Consider the following 23,367-nt stretch of genomic DNA (forward strand, 5'->3'; position numbering starts at 1 on the left):
ATCTACACAGCTGCCCTCCTTCTCTTTTACACTTCATACAGATGATCAACCCTGAACTTCACAGTGTTCTCCACATAGAATACTCGCTTGTTTATTGCACCCTAACTACCCGTCCCCATCGTTTGTGACCCCCGAGCCAGTGTTTTGTCTGCTCTGTGGGACTCCGTCAGCCGCCTCCCCTGCACCCCTCTGTAGCATGAGTGAGCCTCTCTCCTGCTTGCCACTGTCAACCGCTCACGCCTTAGGATCCCCATGCACTGCTGCAGATGGAGAACCCCCTGGTGCTGGGCTAGGCGGAGGCAACTGAGTGGTGGTGAAGGTCTGCACTTGGGTTAGACTAGGAGAGGACAACGGTGACGGTGATCTCCCGGGGTTAAATTCAGGGGGGTTTTACTTGATAAATTCCTACCGCCACTGCACCTTATTTCCACAGGTCAGACATAGAGGCTAAAAATGAAGTAACTTTAATAATCGTTTAACTGTGTGAATAGATGGCAGCTTATTGAAACATTTTTCCTCATCTTTTGTGACCGATATTCTAGGTGGTTACCATGTCCTTTCATTTACCATAGTTAAAGTCCTCTTTGGGAGAAATAACAGCTAAGTCTAAGATTTAAAAGAGCAAAGGGTGTAGAACCCCAGCTATGTTTTCTGGTCCCCAGATCAACAAACAGCCTCGTGTTTCCTTCTCTGCTGTCTCTAAAGAAAAGGGGGCTTAGCTCATCACAGAATGTGTGCTTAACATTCAGGAGGCCCTGGTTTGATCCCTAGGACAGTGAGAAACGGAGAGAGAACTGGGTGGTGGGAGGAGGAAGGGAAAGAGAAATGAAGGGGACATGAGTACTCCCTGCACTCTTCTGTGCAGTGCAAGGATGCAGAAAGATAGCATCTCCAGATTTTAGGGTCTGACAAGATCTTAATTCAGCCCCCTCCCCTCCAGCATTTGACTCTCTGGTGCACTGTCATTCAGAGGTTTAGAAACTAGCCTAGCAGCTTGTGCCTCAGTATCTCCCAAGATAGATGATCGCGTTTTTTGGACAGCCGAGAGTTTGTATAAGTCAGTCTTGTATTAAGTCACGGTGTTTCTCCACAGCTTAGTTTATCGATTTCAAATGCAGGAATTGTAAAGAATTTCTTATTAAGAGTGGGGTGCGGTTGTGCAGAGCCGGTAATGCAGACATTCAGGAGCCTGAAGCAGGGTTGCCCGATGAGGCCAGACTAGTTACCATAGGGAGACTTTGTTTCAAAAAACAGGAGAAAGAAATGTCTGGCCTCTACAAGAAAATTCTTGTTAAAGGGAACTCTCTAGTGGAGTTAATCTTAGTCCTTGCCCTTTGAGGGTTACTGTCTGGGTCAAAGGTGAGCCCTTGGTTTGTTCATCTTTGTTTGCCATCTGTCACCTTTGTAACCCAGGTGCCACCTTGCCTTGTGTATAACAAATAATCAGTTTGTTAACTAAATTACTAATAGCAGATGGCAATGGATAAATTACATGGACTCTTGTATTGAGCTAGATTTGATCACTGTATGCCTGATCAGTACATGCAGGGAGCCAAGAAAGCCAGGGCAGAGCCCAGAGACCACACCTTTTCTTTATCAACCTTCTGTAGTCCCTGTCTTACTTAAAGGACCTCAAGTTAGATGCCCCTATGGTAAATATTGATGTCTCTTGTTAACATCTGTAATTTGGTTTAGTTATCCTTTCTCATAGCTAATAATTAACTGTTTTCACTCCAGAATATGTTGTCAAGACTGGTGTACATGCTCACATAGATAAGCTCATCTTGGAGTATGATGTCATAAAGGGAATGTGTGTGTTTATCTGAAATACATTGCTGGCCTCAATCTGATACATTTTCCTTATGTTTTTATGTTATAAAACCACAAAAACTATCACATTATCACGAGTTTTGTACATCAGGTCGATGAGTGGTTGGCAAGGCTGCTCTGTAGAGTGCCAGGGGTGCCAGGCTTTGCGGACTGTGTGGTCTCACAGCTCCTCAGCTCTGCCATAGCACAGTGAAAGTTACGAATACGACAGCAGGAGTCCGTGTGGCTGCACACCAGTCAGATTTCACTGGACACTGAAGGTCGGTTTCTGTACAATTTTTATGCCACTAAATATTTTCCCTACCCATTTAAAAACAATCTATTCTTAGCTGATGGCCATACTAAAACAAAGATCGATTGGAATTTGGTCATCAGGGACTAGTTTTTGGATTTCCCTCACAGACTAGAAAGCTGTTATTTTTGTTGTTGTTGTTTTGCCTTGGTACTGTTTTGTTTGTGGCTAGAAATTGGAAATTGGCATCAGGAGCCTCTTACCTGGAACATGAAGTCCATGACACCACCGTGCCTGTGTCTGACCCGTCTTCCAGCATGCTCTATGTTGACAGAGGCCTGAGCACACTTGCTGACACCCCTCTACCCTCTTTGTTTTGTTTGGGGTTAAAGGATCTGTCTCAGTTTTCCCATATAAAATAAAGAAATAGTAATTCCTAAGTACACCTTCTCTTTAACCAGATTCTAGAATTATGTAATAAGCTTGTATCTTAGGGTTTCTATTGCTGTGAAGAGACATTGTGATCATGGGAACTCTTTTTTTTTTTTTAACTCTTGTCGTCTTCTTTTTTTTTTTTTTTCTTTTTTTGAGACAGAGTTTCTCTGTGTAGCTCTGGCTGTCCTGGAGCTCACTTCTGTAGACCAGGTTGGCCTTGAGCTCACAGAGGTCCTCCTGTGTGCTGAGGTTAAAGGTGTACACTGCCACCACCTGACTCCACAGCAGCTCTTATAAGGAAACATTTAATTGGGACTGGCTTACAGGTCAGAGGTTTAGTCCATTATTGTCATGTTGGCATGCATGCAGACATGGTACTGAGAGGTAGCTGAGAGTTCTACATCTGGATGGGCAGACAGCAGAAAGAGAGTGAGAGACTGGGCCTGACTTGAGTGTCCCAGACCTCAAAGCCAGCTCGAGAGACAAACTTCCTCCACTGAGGCCACACCTCCTAATAATGCCACTCCCTTTGGGCCTAAAGGGACCATTTTCATTCTAACCACCATAGCATGGTTTTAAAAACATAATAAGGGGGGCTGGAGAGATGACTCAAGAGGTTAAGAACACTGGCTGCTTTTCCAGAGATCCTGAGTTCTAGTTCCAGCAACCTCAACCATTTATAATGAGATCTGGCACCCTCATACATGCATGCAGAACACTGTACACCTAATAATAAATAAATAAATAAATAAATCTTTAAGGGGAAAAAAAGAAAACATAACGAGGGCTGGAGAGATAGCTCAACACTTTCGAGTGCTTCCTGCCCTCCAGAGGACCTGAGTTCAGTTCCCAGCACTCATGTTAAGTGGTTGTGCCTGCCTGTGACTCCAGCTCGAGGAGGAACCCAATGCTCACAAATGCAAGCTCTGCAAATGCCACGCCCACTTACACATGTGCACATAATCAAAAATAAGCCCCCTTAAGTGAACTGATACCCCATTGAGCACTTAGTGCCCTTCTGTGTTTCAGACAGTTGCATAAATTTACGATTAGCCCTTGAAGGGACGTATTTGCTTTTCTAATTATTGCTGTCAAAATACTTTTTGATGAGAAGTCCCTGATTTGGAGTCTATCGGGGGTAGTAGTTTGTTGGTGAATTAGCAGAAAATAATGTCCTTTTAAGAGTCTTTGCTCCCTGTAATTTGACCTATGTAACTTTTTGTTGGAAGTGTTTAATAAACCCCAAACCCCTTTTTCTTTCAGTTTTCTTGTCCAAGATCCTTTGGCTTTCATACTTACTTAAATAGTTTATTCATTACCAGTGGTATTAAGCCTAAAGAAACCTGCTATAAAAATCCTCTTTAGGGACATTTTCTCTGATGCTTTTCTCACGTTAATTACTTAGTTACTGTGTAGATTTATGATGAATAGCTCTCACTGCAAGTCAGCTTCTGGTTGCTAGTGATTGTGCTGGAAGTTAGAGCTGGTGACACTGGACACAGGCAGACCCAAAAGAGATGGGAGGGAAGGGGAACGTGTGCTTCAGTTGATCGCCTCGCGATGCCTGCCTAGAAAATACTGTCAGCGCCCACATCCAGTAATTGTATTTTGCTTAGTCCTGATACAGAGGCATCTATTTGCATGTGTTCAGTCCTTAAAATATTGTTCTAAATCACTTTGTGTTCATTTGACTTATTTGTGTCAGGTTTTAAAAATAATTTTTTCTAACTAATTTAACCTGCCACAGTAACGTGCAATTGTCGCATTTTATTATGCTGATTTGCCTTTTGTGTTTTTTTAAGAGCCCTGAATAAATTAGTAGTTATTAACCATCCAGTGTTGCCACTCTGATCAGACTGGAGATGGAAGAGGGGAGTGGGTGTGGGTGTGTGGGTGTGAAGAGAGCTTATTCCTCTCACACGGAATGTAGACGCGTTGTCACGCTTCACCTTGGGTAAACCTCAGTGTCACAGCTCTGAATCGCACTGTGTTTCTCTGTTGATGGCTAAAAGCACCAAACAATCCACACTTTGAAGTGGTCTGCTTACCAGCACAATGTATGTATACCTGCGGTTCTGTCTAAATAACAGAAAAGTGCTGTTGTGCTCTCTCTAAGCCACGTTCCTTTTCAGAATTTGCTGAAAATGTTAGCACAGAAAACCATTTCATTACTGCAGGATTATTCTTCATGGAGAGGAGCTACAGATCACTAGTATCTAAAAATAATTTCTGTTGTATCTAGTTCTGTGGAATCAATATGCTGTTGTTTTCTAGACATCAAGTTGGGGTATAATTTTTTTAAGTGTTTATTAAGATTTTAATCAAACCAGGAGTGGTGGCATACACCTGTAACCCCAGCACTTGGGAGGTGAAGTCAGGGAAATCAGCAATCTCAGATCAGTTTTGTCTACACAGTGAAGTCAAGGCCCATGTGAGCCCCTGTCTCTTAAAAGAAAAAAGAGAGAGACTTTAATAAGTTTTGGAAATGAGGTTTCTGTGAAGTCTTACTCACAAATTTAATGTTCCATTGTAAATGACTGGAATGTCTGTGCTGTTTCTGGCCTCTTCCTCTCCTCTTCCGTTGGTCTATCTTGACCCTTCACAGTGTAACAAGGTAAAACTGACCACCCCAGGTTTCTGTTTTCTCAGCCGTGTTCCACATAACCTTTAACATTTGCTTAAGCACTCCGACTTCTGCAGATCCGCCCAGGTGTGAGGTTCTCACGTGATCTGTGGAGTTCGTGCGGGTGAGTGCAGTACAAAAGCAAAATTTTCTATTAGCTAATAGTTAAAATTTTGCATCAGGCATGGGTTTTGAAGATGTTTGCTTTTACAGTCACCTATTCGGGGATAATCTAATAACAGTACCATTTAGAAAACCATAAAGACTTCATTTGGGGAGGCAGAGGCTAGCTCAGAGCCATGCCTCACAGGTTCCAGGTCAAAACTGTTTGAAGCCAAAACTGAAGGATTCTTGTTATTGGCGAGCTTCACCGCCTTCGTTGAGAAAGAAAGGCCGTGTTGTGTGTTCTTAACCTAGAAACAATTTTACCAAGTTAATAAAATGACGGTACGAGGAAATGTTTGACCAGGCCAGCTAGCTCATTTACCCAGACACAAGCTTTATATGCAGTGACCCTTGAACATGACTGGGTCTCATGGGGGCGCTAGTGAGCACTAGAGCTACTTCCAGCGCACAGGCTTTACATACAGGGAAGACAGAACCAGGAGGGAAGTGATGCGGGGAGGAGCATTGTGTGGAGAAGATGAAGGACTCTAAGTCACCTCCTCTAGCACTTGAACTCTGTTGTTAGTTTATCCCCATCTGCAGGGCCGTCGCTCTGATGTCCCTTTGAAAGCTGCTGGCAGCCTGAGTTGCAATGTGCTGGCAGCTTCTGTTCACAAGCTTCTGGGGGTGGGGACCAGGGATGTTTTTCTTTTCTGTGACTTTTGTTCTTTCTTCGTTTGTTTCCTTTTTTGGCTGAAGTATGGGCTACTGCTGCTTGCCCTGTCATCTTTATGTGCTGTTTACACATGGCTTTTTACCAAAGAAGCCGCTGCCACATCTGATTTATCTTTTATTGCAAGTGCCCATTGAAAAGCAATTTTGAAAGTGAATGTTGCTTTGTTAATGACCAGGTTGATGTACCTACTGGTTGTTATCCAATCAAGGCAAACACTGATATTTATAGTTTCTCAAAACAGGAAAAAGATTATAAATATTTATCGTATTAATATATAGTGACATATGTTGTATTTTTTAAGCCTTTTCCTGAGGCCTTTAAAGCCATTCTTCCTTGAGACATGAACCTTTGCCATGTTTTTGTTGAAAGAAGAATGCAGGAAGAGCACTCGCAGTTAACTGATGTTATCAGGATTGGAGTCTGCCTTTTTTAGTTTGCATGTTTCAGACCATCTGGGAATCTCACATTGTTGATAATATTTGTGACTGTAATATTTATTGTTTACTTTAGTCAGGAACCAGGAGCAGAACTCTTCTACTCGGTGTCTTCCTACTGTGCTTAGCAAGATAGCCTGGATTCCTGCTGGTTCTGTGGCCTTGGCAGTGCAGTGCATTTCTTATTGGGTTTGCAAATCAAGGGTAATGTGCTCTTGGGGGGTGTTGTGTCTGCGTGAACCTTCTACCCCCAATCCTCCTGTCATCTCCATCATTCCCCTTTCTTATAAAAACTTGTCTTTCTAGAACTGGGGAGCTGACTCAGTGGGTGAAATTCTTGTTGTGCAAGCACGGGACCTGAGTTTGGATCCCGGTCCCCACCTAAAAAGCTGTGCATGGCAGTGTGCACCTGTAGCCCTGGTGCCTGGGTGGGCAGAAAAGGGAAGATGCTATGACAGCCACCTCTAGGTTCAGTGAGAAAGATGGAGAGCGATTGAGCAAGACACTTGAAGTCAGCCTGGGACTCCGTGTGCACACACAGGTTGCTGTGCCGGACTAAAAGTCTAACAAATTCCTTTCTTCTTCACAGATTGCTTCTCTTGCAATAGAGAAGCACTGAGTGATGTGTTTAGTGTATCAATTTTCCTTGAGATATTTGTGTTTCAACAAACCACAAGTCATGGCAGATAATATTACAGAGTTTTTTGTTAACATTAAGTAGGCACTTAAGGCTGAGTAGTGTTGGCGCACGCCTTTAATCCTGGCACTGAGGGGCAGAGGCAGGTGGATCTCTGTGAGTTTGAGGCTAGCTTGGTCTAAAGACTGAATTCCAAGATAGATAAAGAAACCCTGTCTTAAAAAAAAAAAGTAAGGGGGGGCCTGGAGAGATGGCTCAGTGATTAAGAGCACCACCTGCTCTTCCAAAGGTCCTGAGTTCAATTCCCAGCAACCACATGGTAGCTCACAAGCATCTGTAATGAGATCTGTTGCCCTCTTCTGGTCTGCAGGCAGAGTACTGAGGATACTGTATACATAATAAATAAATAAATCTTTTTTTAAAAAAAAAAAATAAGCACTTAAGAAGCCAACCTTACATTTTTTTTTTTTTTGACAAACTACAAAACAAAATGAAAGCCATTGGTGGTGTTTTAATAACCATGGTGGGCTTGGTTACAAGGTGCTAAATCTAAGGCACTCTTGGGGGATATTAACTTCAGAAAGCAAATGTTTGGGTAATTACAATATAGAAAGATATGCTTTGAGGCTTAGAAACAGCAATGAGCTAATTATACATTCAAGTGATGGTAGATTTTGTGACTAAGTCAGTATTATCCTTCTGAATATTGAATACTCATAGAAGAAGTAATCTTTTAAAATAGCCCATTGAGCTGGGGAGATGGCTCAGTGGGTAAAGTGCCTGCCTGTAAGTGTGAGGACCTGGGCTTGAATCCTCAAGTAGTTTACTCACACAGCTAGCTGGACATGTGGGGGCATCAACAAACCCAGTGCTCCTTCGAGATGGGAGGAGACAGGAGACTGTCCAGAAGCGTCTGAGGCAGCTGGTCTGGCATACAGAGCAGCAAAACTCAAAAAGACTTTCTCTCCAATCGCACCTAAGGCTGTCCTCTGGCCACCCTCTCTTCCACACACACACACACCCTGTGGAATGCATGTGCACTCACACAGGAATGTACACACACACACTGTGTACACACTTGTTTCTCTCTATAGAAAGAAAATGAGATGATGTGAGGCGCATTTCTTCCTTCCATCTGGGGCAGGTGCTGGATTTCTTTTTTTTTCATTTTATCTTTTTTTTAATTGATATTGAGCTCTACATTGTTTTCTGCTCCCCTCCCTGCCTCTCCCCTCCACCACTTCAACCCTCCCCCAAGGTCCCCATACTCCAAATTTACTCAGGAGATCTTGTCTTTTTCTACTTTCTACTTCCCATGTAGATTATATCTATGTAAGTCTCTCTTAGGGTCCTCATTGTTGTCTAAGTTCTCTGGGATTATGGTTTATAGGCTGGCTTTCTTTGCTTTATGTTTAAAAACCACCTATGAGTGAGTACATGTGATAATTGTCTTTCTGTGTCTGGGTTGCCTCACTCAAAATAATGTTTTCTAGCTCCATCCATTTTCCCGCAAAATTCAAGCTGTCGTTATTTTTTTCTGCTGTGTAGTACTCCATTGTGTAAATGTACCACATTTTTTTATCCATTCTTTGATTGAGGGGCATTTAGGTTGTTTCCAGGTTCTGACTATGACAAACAACGCTGTTATGAACATAGTTGAGCACATGTCCTTTTGGCACGATTGAGCATCCTTTGGATGTATACCCAAAAGTGGTATTGCTGGGTCTTGAGGAAGGTTGTTTCCTAATTTTCTAAGAAATCGCCACACTGACATCCAAAGGGGTTGTACCTGCTTGCATTTCCACCAGCAATGCAGAAGTGTTCCCTTTTCCCCACAACCTCTCCAGCATAAGTTGTCTGTTTTTTATCTTGGCCATTCTTACAGGTGTAAGATGGATTCTCAGAGTTGTTTTGATTTGCATTTCTCTGATGACTAAGGATGTTGAACATTTCCTTAAGTGTCCTTCAGTCATTTTAGATTCCTCTGTTGAGAGTTCTCTGTTTAGGTCTGTACTCCATTTTTTTTTATTGGATTATGTGTTCTTTTAGTGTTCAATTTCTTGAGTTCTTTGTATATTTTGGAGATCAGACCTCTGTTTGATGTGGGGTTAGTGAAGATCTTTTCCCATTCTGTAGGCTGTCATTTTGTCTTGTTGACCATGTCCTTTGCTTTACAGAAGCTTTTCAGTTTCAGGAGGTCCCATTTATTGTTTCTCTCAGTGTCTGTGCTGCTGGGGTTATATTTAGGAAGTGGTTCCCTGTGCCAATGCATTCAAGTGTACTTCCCACTTTCTCTTCTGTAAGGTTCAGTGTGGCTGGCTTTATGTTGAGGTCTTTGATCTATTTGGACTTGAGTTTTGTGCAGGGTGATAGACATGGGTCTATTTTCATTCTTCTACATGTTGACATCCAGTTATGCCAGCACCATTTGTTAAATATGCTTTCTTTTTTCCATGTGATATTTTTTGCTTCTTTGTCAAAAATCAGGTGTTCTAAGATGTGTATATTGATATCCGGGTCTTCTATTTGGTTCCATTGTACCTCCTGTCTGTTCTTATGCCAATACCAGGCTGTTTTCAGTACTGTAGCTCTGTAGTAGAGTTTGAAGTCAGTGACTGTGATGCCTCCAGAAGTTCTTTTATTGTACAGGATTGTTTTGGCTATCCTGGGTTTTTTGCTTTTCCATATGAAGTTGAGTTCTGTTCTTTCGAGATCTTTGAAGAATTTTGATGGACATTGCGTTGAATCTCTCAGGTGCTGGATTTCTATCACAGCCCCGCGACCTAAAGGCAACACCAACCTTCACCAGGTAGGGAACAAGTGACAGAATAAACACGGGAGAAATTACCTTGGTCCCTCAGGAAAGCTTGCTTAAGTAGCAAAATCTTAGAAAGGTTTTTTCAAAATGTGATGTTGGTTTGGTTTTTTAAGACTGGGTGTCTCTGTAGTCCTGGCTGGCTGACCTGGAATTCACTCTGTAGACCAGGCTGACCTTGACTCACTGACACTTGCTTGCCCGCTTGCTTGCCCGTACCAAGTGCTGGGATTAGAGGTGTGCACCTGGTCCTTATACATGTGCTTAAAGCCAGCTGGATATTGCCTCAGTGCCTTGTACAGGTATCTGGCCAATTATTGCAGCCTGCTTCTTCCTGCGTGTCTCCCAATAGTCCAGATAAGCAACAGCTGGACCAGAAACACCTCCGAGTCACATAAAGCCTCAGTTTTGCCTTTCACTGTAGATGGTTCAGACGTAGCCATATGTCAAATCGTATTTCTGGCAAGATCCCTTCATAGTTTCTAGGCTAATTTGGTTTCATGCAGTGGTGCAGTGTTATATAACAGTGGCCTGTGCTGATGGTCGTGGCCACAGGCAACAGCTCTGTCCGTTAAGATTCTTCACTGACATTAGATGCCAGATCATGGGCTTCTCTTGTCATGAGACTTTATATCCCCTGGCCAGTCCTATCTTCTGTCTTTTCAGACGTCTTACATTTAAAAATGTAATGCCAGCCACTAAAATAGGTCCTTCCATGGTTCTTTGGACTGTTGTCGTGGTCATTCCATGACGCAGTCAGACGTGCACGTCCGTCCTACTCAGGATGCCGCTTAATGCTGTGGGAAGAAGAGGCTCTCAGAGCCAAGACAGCTGAATGTAGCCCCAGCTCTAACTTGCTTAGGCTCTCCGTTCCTTCATTTATAAAACAAGGATAACGGTTACCTCAAAGTGAGATTGTAAAGAATTAAGTGAGGGGCCAGGGGGGGTGGTCTCGCTGGCAAAGCACTTGCTGTGCGTGCATGAGGGCCAGTGGAGTGATGGAGACAGGGGATTCCTGGGCTGGCTGGTCAGCCAGCTTAATCAGCAAGCTCCACACTGGTGAGAGACTTTTCTTCGTCTCTTAAAAACCAGGTGGAGCTTGGGTGAAGCTAATGGGTAATGTGAAAACAGAGACAGGTAGGCAGGGTAAATGTTACTGAATAAAAATGACTTGGGCTAGTGAGGTGGCTCTGGGAATAAAGGAGCTTGCTGCCAAACCTGACCGCCAGAGGTCCATTCCTGGGACCTACCTGGTGAAAAGGAGAGACCTGACTCCCACAAGTTATCCTCTGACCTCCACGTGTATGCAGGTGCACACCTACACACTTGTACACAAATACATAAATACACGCTAAGTAAAACAAATGTAGTGTTTAAAAATGGTAGTGAGTGTAGGGATAGCGAGGGAGCTGACTCGGGGTTCTGACCTGGCTTCTAGACAGTGCTATCCTTTATCAGCGTAGAAATGAAGGAAGTGGCTGGCGAGAGGGCCAGGCAGCAACAGAGGAAGTTTAATTTTGGGCATGTTACACTCCTCATACCTGGGGGATGTCCAGTAAGTGGTTTTCTGTATAGCCCCTGAGATCAGACAATGGCACCAACCAGAAAGGTTGACTTAGCGTTAGAGTGCAGCACATGGCTGACCAACCGAACTGCTGCTGGTCTTCTCTTTGTGACAGCTAATGCATGCTAGGCACTCTGAGTATTTGTTGTTGACATTACTTTCACTACTTCTTGAACCTTTGATCGCTTCTATATTTGCTTTAGGGGGAAAATCAGCCTGTTTAATTTTGCTCAGCAGTACACAACTCAGTCCAGAGGCCAGCCTAGAGATGGCTCAGTAACTAAAAGCACTTGCTGTCAAGCCTAATGACCTGAGTTTAGTTCCCAGGACCTGCAGAGTGGAAAGAAAGAGCCATCACCCCTGCCCAAGGGCATACAAAACAAAACAAACACTCATAAGGAGGTGCTAGCCTAAGCAGTGTTTAATTAACAAATAACGTCTTGATGACAGACAGTCACTCACCGTTTCTGTAGACTGACAGATTGGCCTGCCAGGCGTGCTGTAATCCCAGCCCTTGGGAGGATTAACCACTAAATCAAGGCCAGCAAGGAATACACAGTGACACTGTTTAAAAACAGACAACAACAAAATTGTTCATTGTTCGGTTGTCATAATCCGCCAGCCTTCCAGTTGTAGGGAGATTGTGCAGAGTTTTGCTACCCCTCTGCATGTGAATGGGCTTGGGCCTTCCCAGAGCTGGGGTGGGTGAACAGCTTGAGAAAGCCCATTTGTGAGCTACTTTTGGTCAACTCTTTAGGGAGAAGAATAAAAAGCCCAAAACCTTGTGAGAGAAGGACACTAGAAAATAGTCCAGTGTGCTCATAGCAACGACAAATCTGTTCTGTGTCCTCTAGGCCAAGCACGTTGGAGCTGCCCTGCTGATTGGTTGAATTACGTAAAGTGGGTTGGTACCTTAATATTGCAAAATGTTTCATAGATGTTATTGTATTTGATCCCAAGACCTCTACGAGCCCAGTTAAATGTTAGTCTCATTTTAATTTGAGGGAATTCATATGCTATTAGCCAAAATGGATTCTCCAACCGCTCAGTTCTCCTGCATGCACTATAGAATACTTATAATCAGCTAATGAAAGATGTCCTCGTCTGATTCAGCGTGTGGCTGTTCCAGATGCTCTTCAGTTGCCTGTTTGGAGATGGCTCAGTGGTGGATCCAGAGTTCAGAGCCTTAAGAGGGATTAGTTTATTCAACACAACATGGGCTGGTTTACGGGAGAAGAGCACGGTGATTTTTAAATATAATTAGAAAGACGGATGGTAGGTAGACAGACGATTGATTGATTGACACCGAAATGTGTCAGCTGATTCTAGCTGTGTCTTTTCTCCTGGAATGCCTTCTTTAAAAGAACCCCCCTTTCTGTCGCTACGTTCCTATATAACATGTGAAGTGGCAAAATGGTCTTTCTGAGGTTTGAGGCCTGAGTACACTTAACTCCAGACAAAAGGGAATCTCATAGCAGCCAGAATCAGGGACACTGAAGATTGCTAGAAAGTCGGGCTAGAAAGGGGAATGAATGTGTGGGGAATCTTAAGCTCATATTGGTTTATATATGTCAATGCTTAACTTCTTATGATGAACTGCTTCAGAGCTACACGTTTAAAAAAATGACATTGCAAAAGCTAAATATGTACATGTGTGTGCACATATACATGCATACATGTCCATCCCATGTGGCCAGTAGGGAACTCTGTTTCCTATTGGAGTGCTGTATCATTCATCTGTATTAAAGCGTGTCTCTTGCTGGTCATTTCCCTTCCCTTGGTATCGGGCCTGACATCAGGATTGGGACCGAAGCTATCCATGCAGCACGGACTCAACCCCCATCCCCTTGCTGACAAACGTCTACATTTTAGCTTCTTTTGAGGGGTTTGGAATGATGGTATGAGAACTCATCAAGAACGTGTTTTGATTAACTCCCAAGTTACGTTGTCTTTTGCGTTATTGAGCCGGTGAGTAGGGGTGACAGGTAACTCCTTCGGGTATGAAAGCACATGCTGTATGTTGAGGGCTGTAGGCATGAAGCACAGAAGCACAGAACACTGTGAGGTGCATTGCAGTTGTTCTCATATTAGCAGTGGTCCGGAAATAGGACCACAGTTGAAACTGCCTATGCTCCTGATACATATATGTTCTTCTGACCATCTTTGGAGCTAAGGGGTCTGGTGATAATAGTGATATGTTTGAGACTTCTTAAAAGTCATTGCTGATTCTCAGAGTTCCACCCTTGTTTCCCACTTACTCATCTTGCTTTTGTGTGTGTTCGTTCATTTGTAGAGTGTTAATGACATTCGCACAGAGGAGGTGGCTGTCGTGACAAAAGGGCCATCCACCTACCCTGCCTCCGAATGGGAGAGCCCCAAGCAGTCAGTGGTCCCTAGTCAGAGTCTGATGACCACCCCACCGGCGTCTCCTCAGAGCTGTGATTCTGGCTCCCTCTCCATAAACAGCAAGGAGGCGGAAGAGAAGGAGCAGGGGACAGCTGGCTATCATGATGCTCATGAGATGCCAACAGGCCCAAGTGGGGAATGTTTAGGAGTGGAGGAGCAGGCCAATACCATAAGTTTCTCAGTAACTCCAGCTTCCTGCCAGCTGCAACATGGTGGAAAAAAGGCAGACAGTAGTGAAGAGCCAGTTGCACCAGCAGAGACCCTGGAGACCCAGAATGGATCCTTTCTTGACTCTCGTGTGGGTAACCAGGTCCCCACCCTCATTCGAAGTTTCCAGGTAGTAACTGATGTGACAATGCAGGTCTCATGACACTCTTTGGGAGAGGGCCAGCATCTGTGGAGGAGGTGGCAGCGGTGGTGGTAAAGGATATGGCCTCTGCAGTTTGATGCCGTAAAGAAACTCAATCAGAGGAATTAACTCCAGCTAGACATGGTTTCCTCTTCTGATGACTTAACAGAACTCTTAGGAGTAAATTCCAGCTTTTTACCTTCGTGGAGCTGGTGTAAGAATGTTCCTCTCTCCTCTCTCAAGGATGAGCTATGGCAAGAGATGAATTACTCCTGTGGGGAGGAGCCTTCAGGGTTCTGAGACCATGTTCAGACATTTTCCAGTGCTCCGTACTAACATTTGATTTTAAACGACAATTAATGCCGCTATACTGTGCAACCCACCACTTCCACTGCCCCCCAGGGGACTCCGTGATTGTTGGCACTAACTTCTGCACTGAGGTGAATGGCCACTTAACCTTATCACAATCCAATGGTAGCTTTAGGGTGATTGGTGTCCTGGGAGAGGTGAGCAGATGAGCAGGAGGGTCTGTGCCATCCCACTAATTCTCCTTTTGGAATTTTGAAATTAATCACCAGGTGGTGGGAGAACTGATTTTTTTTTCTTTCTGGTTTTCCAAACACTATTTCTTCTCAGCGAATCCAAAGTGAATGTCTGACATTGATTTGAAAGAAGTTAATGAATTCCAAGGAAATGCGTTCCAAGGCCTCTCTGCTTCGTGTACATTTGTACTCAGTGGAGAAATGGGCCTGGTTTTTTTTAATTATAATATACAGTCACAAGGATGAATGAAAGTGATTTCTATTTGGCAAATAATTTTATAGTCAAATTCTGAAGGTCAGTCTAAAGTGTTTTATATCACCGGTCATAAACTGTCTGGTGTTATAATTTTCCATTAAGCTTATGAGCGTAAGTACAGTGATGCTGCTTTGAATGCCCTTCTCGAGGTGTGACACCCTGTGAGGGCTTCTTGGGAATTGTGTCTTTGGAGAGTGACTCCAGCCTTTGATTGATTCAAGTTAACGCTTTGGTCAGATCAGTGTCAGAGGTTCAGCTCCCCATGGCCTGCAGGAAGGTTTAGCCAACTCTGTGTCTTTACTGTCCACAGCCTCCCCTGGTAAAGACTCAGACTGTCACCATCTCAGACACTGCCAATGCTGTGAAAAGTGAAATCCCAACCAAAGATGTCCCTATTGTCCACACTGAGACCAAGACCATCACCTATGAGGCTGCCCAGGTAAGACTGACACTCCAGAACAAAGACGGGGCTGATGATAGCAGATGGTTTCTCCCCTCAGGGCTCCTGTTTACTGTAAAAATCACTGACTCAGGGGCATCCCAGTGAGCACTCTGGGCGCTCAGGTAATCAGTGTATTCACCATGCATGAAGACCTGGGGTCAATCGCTAAACCACACAATTGGGTCTGGTTTGGGCTGGGACGATTGTTCACCGCACGAGGACCTGACTCTGGACCCCCAGATTCTCCTAATGGAAGCTTCAGGCCCGCTAGTCTGACCTGTGGGTCAGTGAAAGAGCCTGTCTCAAATAAAAGGTGAAATGCACCTGAGGATTGGGACCTGTGGTTGTCCTTTGACCTCTACACATGTGCACCTGCACCTGTTTGTGTGGGTACACACATAAAAGTGAAGACTGGGTGTGGCTGGCGCCCACCTGTGGTACCAGCACTCTGGACGTGGGAACAGAAGGATCAGGAGTTCAGGGTCATTCGCAGTTATACTTGTGATGCCTGCCTGAGCTACAAGGACCCTTTATAAAGGAAATAAATGCAGAATGTCAGGGCTGAGGGTTTTAACCTGGTGGAAGAACATTGCACTTGGCATGTGGGCAACCCCAGTTCACTCCCCAACACCAAAGGGCAAGTGAAGTTACCATAGGTCTGACTACATATGTTCTCCACCCAAGTCATCTGGGAAAGTTATTCTGATGTGAGGAGCATGGGCTTTGGGTCAGATAAACCTGAGCACAGCTCCGCTCGTCTGTGTCCTGACCTGGGCAGGTCATCCAGCCTTGACCAGCCCTGCCCACAGTGTTAGTGTCCATGTCATGGTATTACTGTGAGGGTTCAGATTTCTTTTTAGGTCTTTCACTTTCTAGTTACAGTGAGACTTCATTGTTTTTGGTAATCTGATTGTGCTAGAATTACGTTCTGTTGAATTCTCTCCCTCTTTTTAATTAGTCACAGAAAGCAAAAAGTTAATCTTCTATGAGATGATCTCTTGATTTACTTCTACATGTTTATTGAGTTTTATGTATTAAGTCAAAATGGTGATGGAAGGGTAGGCAGTGTCCCCCCCCCCCCCCCAGGGAACATTCTAGTCAGGAGAGAAAGGTTGCAATAAGCCCTGCCACAGCCAGACACAGTGGCCCACAGTGGAACCCAGGCAGGGTGACTGGGAATTTGAGCCCCCATTCCCAGCCTACCCTGAAAGACCCTGACTGAAAAAATTAACAACAACCAAAAATGAAAAAGGAGGAAGAAAGTCACGTAAATAAATATGAGATACTAGAAAGTTCTGTATTGAAACTCAAATGTGTAAATAGATAATCCAGGGGGCTAGGGTGTATGTAGCTCACTGGTAGAACACAGTGTAAAGGGGCAGCTATGAAACTCTGGCTGGACAGTGAAGGTCTTCTCAGTCGTTCTTCCTGGCACCGTGAACTGGATGATGTTTTACCCTTGGGAAGCTTGGAGGATAAAGCCTGTACTTTGTAGTTAGACACAGCATTGTGTGTCCCGAAAGGGGTAGCTGCTTATGGATAATCTCAGACAAACTCCCAGCCCGTCCATTCCCCGGCTCTACCCTTGCTGCTGCAAGATTTGGAGGAAGTTTAGGTGAGATGGTGTCTGCCAAGTGCCGGCATCTCCAGAGATGTTCAGTCTGTATCTGTGCGCTCCCCTCCGCTCTCTTTGTGGTCGAGAGTGTAGAATTTAATTTGGTGAGTGATGAGTTGATTTCCGTTGTTCAGGAGTAGATGGTAAAGTAGCATCATTAAAGCAATAGCCTTTTAAAGGTGATTCCTAAAGCTGCAGTGACTGTATTAAAGTAGGGACGGGCTTGGAGACGAGACTGACAGGGCAGATCTGGGGGATGAAAAACAGCAGTAAGTGTCTCCTTCGGAAATGAAGAGAAAGGCCTGTCAGTCAAGAGAGATGGAAAAAAGCTACCGAGTAGGCCTTGGCAGGGGTGAGGACTGAAGAGGAAGGAAGAAAAATTGCTTCATAATTGTACACACTATTAGCCTGGGGATGGGAATCCAGGCTCCACCAGGGATTCTGCGCCTTCCTAATCCTCCTCTTCCCTATCCCCAGTACCTCAGAGTTTGGTTGAAATGTGGTCCTGCTCATAAATGAAATAAAGCCAGTCACAGTGTTCCATACCTGCAGTCTCAATTGCTCAGGAGCTGAAACAGGAGAGTTACAGGAGCCTAAGAATTCAAGGCCAGTCTGAGCAACACCATATCTTTTAAAATAAAATGGACAATGTTTGCTTGTTCTGGTGACACAGGAGGAGGAGGCAGTCACCTACTGTGTGTTTGGTGTAGTACCATTTATAGATGTGTACCCGTGGAGACCTGTGCAGCTCTAACTGCTCCCCTACCTGTTGATAACATCTCTCACGGCCCCGTCACCATTCTTAGCTTCTTGCTAATGTCATTTCTTAGCTAATCATAACAAGCAGCCTTAGTCCTTGTTTGATTCCCATACAGATTAGTTGCATAAACTGGCATTTAAGATAATTTAAGCCCCTCCCAACAAGAGGAGCCCTTACAGTAATAGTTTGCTGTCAGCAACGTCACTAACACCTATTGTGCTTGTGTCCTGCTTTCTCATGAGTGGACACTGTCTGATTCATTTGCTCAGTCCCTGGCTCAGCTGTTGGAGGTGGAACTGTTCCCTCACTGGCTAGTACAGTCTTTCCTGCTTCATCCTGTGATGTTGCTCCCTCGCTCCTCAGCCACCAGGAGCCCTTACTCTCCTGCCTTGAGTGTGTGAAGACCACAAGCTCTGGGGAGAATACAGTGACTGCTCCGCAGTTTCAAGTCTGAGTTTTCTCGCCGGAGCAGGCGAATGGTTCTGTCCTTTCTGTCGCTTTCATAGGCCGGCTTTGCTAAAGATGCTTTAATGTCCTTTGGAACTGTGGGATGTTGCCCCTGTGTAGCTTGGAGCAACTCTTCAAGCTGTGCCACACTCCTGCCTCTTTCAGCACCACTCCAGTTCCTGACCTAGTGCTGAGAAACTTGTATTCCTCAGCATTTGAGGGGCGGGGGGGGGGGCACAGGGTCTCACTGTATAGCCCTGGCTAGCCCAGAAGTTATAAATCAGACTGACCCCAAACTCAGCGATCTGCCCGCCTCTGCCTCCCAAGTGCTGGGATCAGAGATGTGCACCACACCTGTCTTCATTCAACTTTTTGTTTGTTGTGAGACAGAATCTCAATGTGTAGCTCTGGCTCTCCTGAAATTCACTCTGTAGACCAGAGAGCCACCTGCCTCTGCCTCCCAAGTGCTGGGATTAAAGGCGTGTGCCACTAAACCTAGTTTTAGTGTGTATGGGTGTTTTGTTTGCATGTATGTATGGGTACCACACATGTGCTTGGTGCCCGGGGAGGCCAGAAGAGGGTGTTGGATTTCCCTGGAATTGGAGTTACAGATGGTTTTGAGCTGCCACGTGGGTGCTAGGGAAGGATGGACCCTGTCAAACCCAGATCCTCTGGAAGAGCAGCCAGTGCCCCAACCACCCTGAGTCATCTCTCCAGCCCCATTCACCCTGATTATTAAGAAGGAGCCTGTTCCCAGGAGAGTGGTTCTGCTTATTAGCTGAGAGGTCACGTGAGGGAAGTAGATGCTTGAGCAGGAGATACAGCTGAAGAGCCACGCTGCACCTGAGGGTCTCAGCCCAAGGCCTCCTGAGGGGCTGACTTGTGTGTGTTTTCTTCTGCAGACTGAGGACAGCAATGGGGACCTGGACCCTGGAATCTTGCTGACAGCTCAGACCATCACATCTGAGACCACAAGCAGCACCACCACGACTCAGATTACCAAGGTAGCAGAGCTTCCGATGGCATCTGAGCTAGCTGCTGTACCCTAGATAGAGGGGAGCAACATAAACAAAGGCTGCCAGCTGTCCCAGGTGGAAGGACCTGCTGCCTTCCCCAGAATTCATCTGGAAAGACACGTTTTGTCTTTCTCATTGCACATCTGTCCATCTTCCTGTGGACAAGGTCTAAATGTCAGCTTGGGGTGGGGTATAGCTCAGTGGAAGAGCACCTCCCTATCATGCACAGGCTGTGGGCTCCATCCTCAGTATGTGTGCACACACAGGCATACAGGTGTTTGTTTTGTTTTGTTTTGTTTTTTGAGACAGAATTTCCCAGTGCCTATAGAGCCAGTCCTAGAACTTGCTAAGTTCTAAGACCAGGCTGGCCTTAAACTCACAGAGATCCACCTGCCTCTGCTTCCTGAGTGCTGGGATTAAAGGCGTGCGCCACCACCTGACTCACACACACAGTTTAAGGGCAGAAATTGTTGATATGGTGCAACCATATTTTCTGAGCTAGAAGCCAGATTTCTGATCTGATAAATCATTTTTTGTTGCGTTCTGAGGCCATGGGAACCATAGTTTGGAGCTGAAATGCTCAAATCACTAGACCACTTTATAGAAAGCAAGGCCGACAAAATATCAAAAATCCGAATTATCCTTATACATTAGGCACTCCACGTTTGCTGTAGCACTAGAAGAAATGCGTTCCTTTCCTTCTCCTCATCACTCCCTCTCTTTACCCCTTCTTCCCTCCCCTCCCCTCCCTTCTCCTCTTCTCCCCTCCCATCTTCTTTTCTTTTCTTTCTTTTTTTTTTAAATATTTGTTCATTTATTATGCATACAGTATCTGCCTACATGTGTGCCTGCCGACCAGAGAGGGCACCAGATCTCATTACAGATGTTGTGAGCCACCATATGGTTGCTGGAATTGAACTCAGAATTGAACTCAGGACCTTTGGAAAAGCAGGCAATGCTCTTAACCACTGAGCCATCTCTCCAGCCCTTTTCTTTTCTTTCTTGACATCTCATTCTGTACCCAAACTAGCCTGAGATTTGCCATGTAGCCCAGGCTGATCTGGAGCACAGGTGTGCACCCCCACATCTGACCTGCACGCAGTTATAAGGAAGAGATCTAGAAAGAGGAAAGAGGAAGTTTGGCTGGGCCTTATCATCAGACGCAGATGCAGTGAGCCGGCTCTGTGTGTCTCAGTCTCGGCTTTCCCTATTTGTTCTCACTTGAGATTATTTAAGGCTCTTTTAACATTAATAATGTGAAATGCTTTAAAATAGGCGTCCCAGTTGAAGCTGAAAATAATCAGGTGAAAATATAGACGAACAAAAAGGGGCACCGCTCTTCCTTCTGGGCTTCTGTAGTGTTGGGGAAGAAGGGAAAGAAAGTGGATAATGAACTACGTGGTTTTGTGCGTGTACTAGAGTCTCGTGGCCAAAGTAGGGGAGCGGATGCTCCTGTTGGCAGGTCCTACCCGTGCTGAGAGGTGGTGAAAGGCTGTCCTGGGAGTGCCAGCATCACGGTGCCCAGTCTGAGCCACATTCTCACCATAACAAACAGAACATTTTGAAGGGAGCTTTTAGAACTGTCTGGGCTGTCTTGCTTTTCTTTCCCACGGTGTAACGACTTTCTCTTGGCCCCTTCCTTTGGTTGCAGACTGTCAAAGGTGGAATTTCTGAGACCCGGATCGAGAAGAGAATTGTGATCACAGGAGATGCTGATGTTGACCACGATCAGGTGGGAATGCAGGAGGGGTCCCGATGGGCACAGCAGCATCTTCAAACAGCTGCCTTAGCTCTTGGGAAGAAACAGGGAAGCCTGAGGGGGCGAGGCTGTTAGTGAGGTGGACAGGCAGTGCATGGGCCTGGTGGCCACACCTGTAGTCCTAGCACTCAGGAAGCTGAGGCAGGAAGTTTACCACGGCCAGCCTGAGCTACACAGTTGAGATCCTGTTTCAAACAACGAAAAGTAAGTGTGTGTACAGGAGGAGATGGTGGGTGCATGTGGGCTCCAAGTCCATGGATCCCCAGTTGTTATTCAGGGGTGGTAGTGACACAGAAACAAAGAGGAGGTGCTATCCCTGCCCAGAGTGCCCCAGTAGCTCAACAGACACAGGAGGAGGATAAGACACCAGGAGATGTGGAGCTCATTCTGTGTCCTGGATCTGTTGCCAGCTTGCTGTGTGACCTTGCGTAGATCACTTTCCATCTGATGCTTTCCTCTCTAAAAGAGAGTGAGTTGATCCAGATAATTCCAGGGCCCTTCTGGGTGCAAAAATTCTATGGTTTTATGTTAATTAGGTGCTAATTGTGTGCTACAAGCAATTAGCAAATAATAAGGTCAGAATTAATGTTCCTGATTCACTGCAGGGTGCTGCTGGAACAGTGAAGCTTCCGAGGAGAGGGGGTGGAAGAGCCTGGTGGAGGGGGCCGGCCTGCCAGAGCAGCGCTGGCCTCTGTTGGTGTGCCAAGAACAGGAAGAGGGGCTGCAGGGCTGGGACGCACTGCTGTGGATACTGTGCTCAGGGTCCCAGAAGTAAGGCCTGTGCCTGGGTGCTGAGCTCAGTGGGTCTTTCCTACTGCCAGCCTGCCACCTATGGTTTGAGCCCTGCTGCGTTGCCTGTGATCTCTGACAGCAAGAGCTGTCGGGTAGAAGGTAGAGAGTAGGGCAGGCCTGCACCCTGACTCCGCCCCTCTCCCGTGGACACCCTGCAGCCACTTTGAGCTGTGCCTTTACCCTGTAAAATGAAGATCCCCATGAGTTGATGTGATACTAAACGACTCAGGGAAGAGCTCCTGGGACCCTCGAAGACTCTAGGAAGGTGGAGGAGCTTGCTCCTGGAAGCTTGCTCCTGCTTGGAAGGGTGCACTTCAGAAAGAACTCTGCTGAGAAAAGCATAGTCCAGGCTTTCTTAGAGAGAGGCGGAGCCGCCAGGGACAGGACTTGAGCTGGGCGCAGAGAAAGACCGTGTAGCAGCTGGGTCAGGGAAGAGGAGCAGGGGCCAGCAAAGACGGCAGGTTTTGTGGAAATCCAGATGCCAGAAGTTGTCGTCTTTTCCCTGTGACTGGCTGGAGGTTGTCCTGAGGATCCATCAGGCAACCGGCTCTAACAGGCTACCAGGACAGTGACCGGCACCCTGGGACCTAAGGGACTCTGTGACAAAGGAGAGCATCAGGTTCAAAAGCCCGGTTTTTCTCTCAGCTGTGGAACAACTTGGCGTCTGTGTCTGTTGCCTGCAGTGCTCTTGTTTACAGGGTGGGACTCACCGCAGAACCCTGACTCACTGGGCTGTGAAGGTTAAGTAGATAATTGTGCTTAAGACAGTGTGCAGGATGCCACAGGTCAGCCCATCTTCCTGCCTGCCTGCCACTTTTGCCAGAGAAACCTGTGTGCTCTCTCACCTTCCTGGCCTGGCTCTTCCTGTGCCCATAATGAACACGACTTATGTCCTAGGTTCACCACCTGAACAAATCTTCTCACTCCTAAGGTTGCCTGTTTCTCTGAAGAAAGCATCTGCCCTTCCTTGCCTTTTTATTCCAAGTCCAGTAGCCTCCTCTGCAAGACAGGGCAGGACAGGGCAGGGCAAGGTGCTGGTCCACTCAGGCTGTGCAGTGTGCTGCCCTGGTACTGCCATCATCACAGAAGTGCGCCAGGCTTCTCGCCTGACCGGCTTTGCCTGTCTTTCACAGGTCCTTGTACAAGCCATCAAGGAGGCCAAGGAACAGCACCCAGACATGTCAGTGACCAAGGTGGTCGTCCACCAGGAGACCGAGATCTCTGAGGAGTGAACTCAGGTAAAGGTGTTCCTGCTGGGATGGGGGATGCTACCATCTCAGCCAGAGAGAGCTCTCAGGAGCTCTGGACACTTGGGGATCCCCTGACCCCAAAACAGGTCCACACTGGAACTCAAGAAAGTAAAGGCAGAAGCTGTAGTTAACTATGTGGCTCCAACCAGAGCAGTTAGGTCATAGGTGTCCTTCTGCCTTAGTGTGCCAGCATCACTGGGTAGAAAGAGATACCTCAAACTTGGGTCTGAACTACCACTCACCTCTGAGTCTCCTGTACTCTCTGTTATTGGCCCTTGACAATTCCAGGATCTGTGGGCTCGAGAACAGAGCTGAGAACGGG

General features: G+C 45.8%; 1 protein-coding gene across 14 annotated transcripts in view; it reads left to right on the forward strand.

Moving 5' to 3' along the window:
- Positions 1 to 23,367, forward strand: part of Epb41 (erythrocyte membrane protein band 4.1) — a 156,912-nt gene that overhangs the window by 130,835 nt on the left and 2,710 nt on the right. For 7 of the 14 annotated variants that reach the window (XM_085686691.2, XM_085686690.2, XM_085686689.2 and 4 more), the window contains 5 exons: positions 13,705 to 14,154; positions 15,275 to 15,403; positions 19,131 to 19,232; positions 20,896 to 20,976; positions 22,929 to 23,033. In XM_085686691.2, coding sequence (XP_085542817.2) covers positions 13,705 to 14,154; positions 15,275 to 15,403; positions 19,131 to 19,232; positions 20,896 to 20,976; positions 22,929 to 23,027 — 861 coding nt within the window. In that variant the 3' untranslated portion in view covers positions 23,028 to 23,033. The remainder of the gene's footprint in view (positions 1 to 13,704; positions 14,155 to 15,274; positions 15,404 to 19,130; positions 19,233 to 20,895; positions 20,977 to 22,928; positions 23,034 to 23,367) is intronic. The other 7 variants (XM_085686692.2, XM_085686693.2, XM_085686694.2 and 4 more) reach the window with 2 other exon arrangements.

The sequence above is a fragment of the Myodes glareolus genome, chromosome 3, assembly GCF_982192425.1.
Source record: "Myodes glareolus chromosome 3, mMyoGla1.1, whole genome shotgun sequence".
NCBI classification, from domain to species: domain Eukaryota; kingdom Metazoa; phylum Chordata; class Mammalia; order Rodentia; family Cricetidae; genus Myodes; species Myodes glareolus.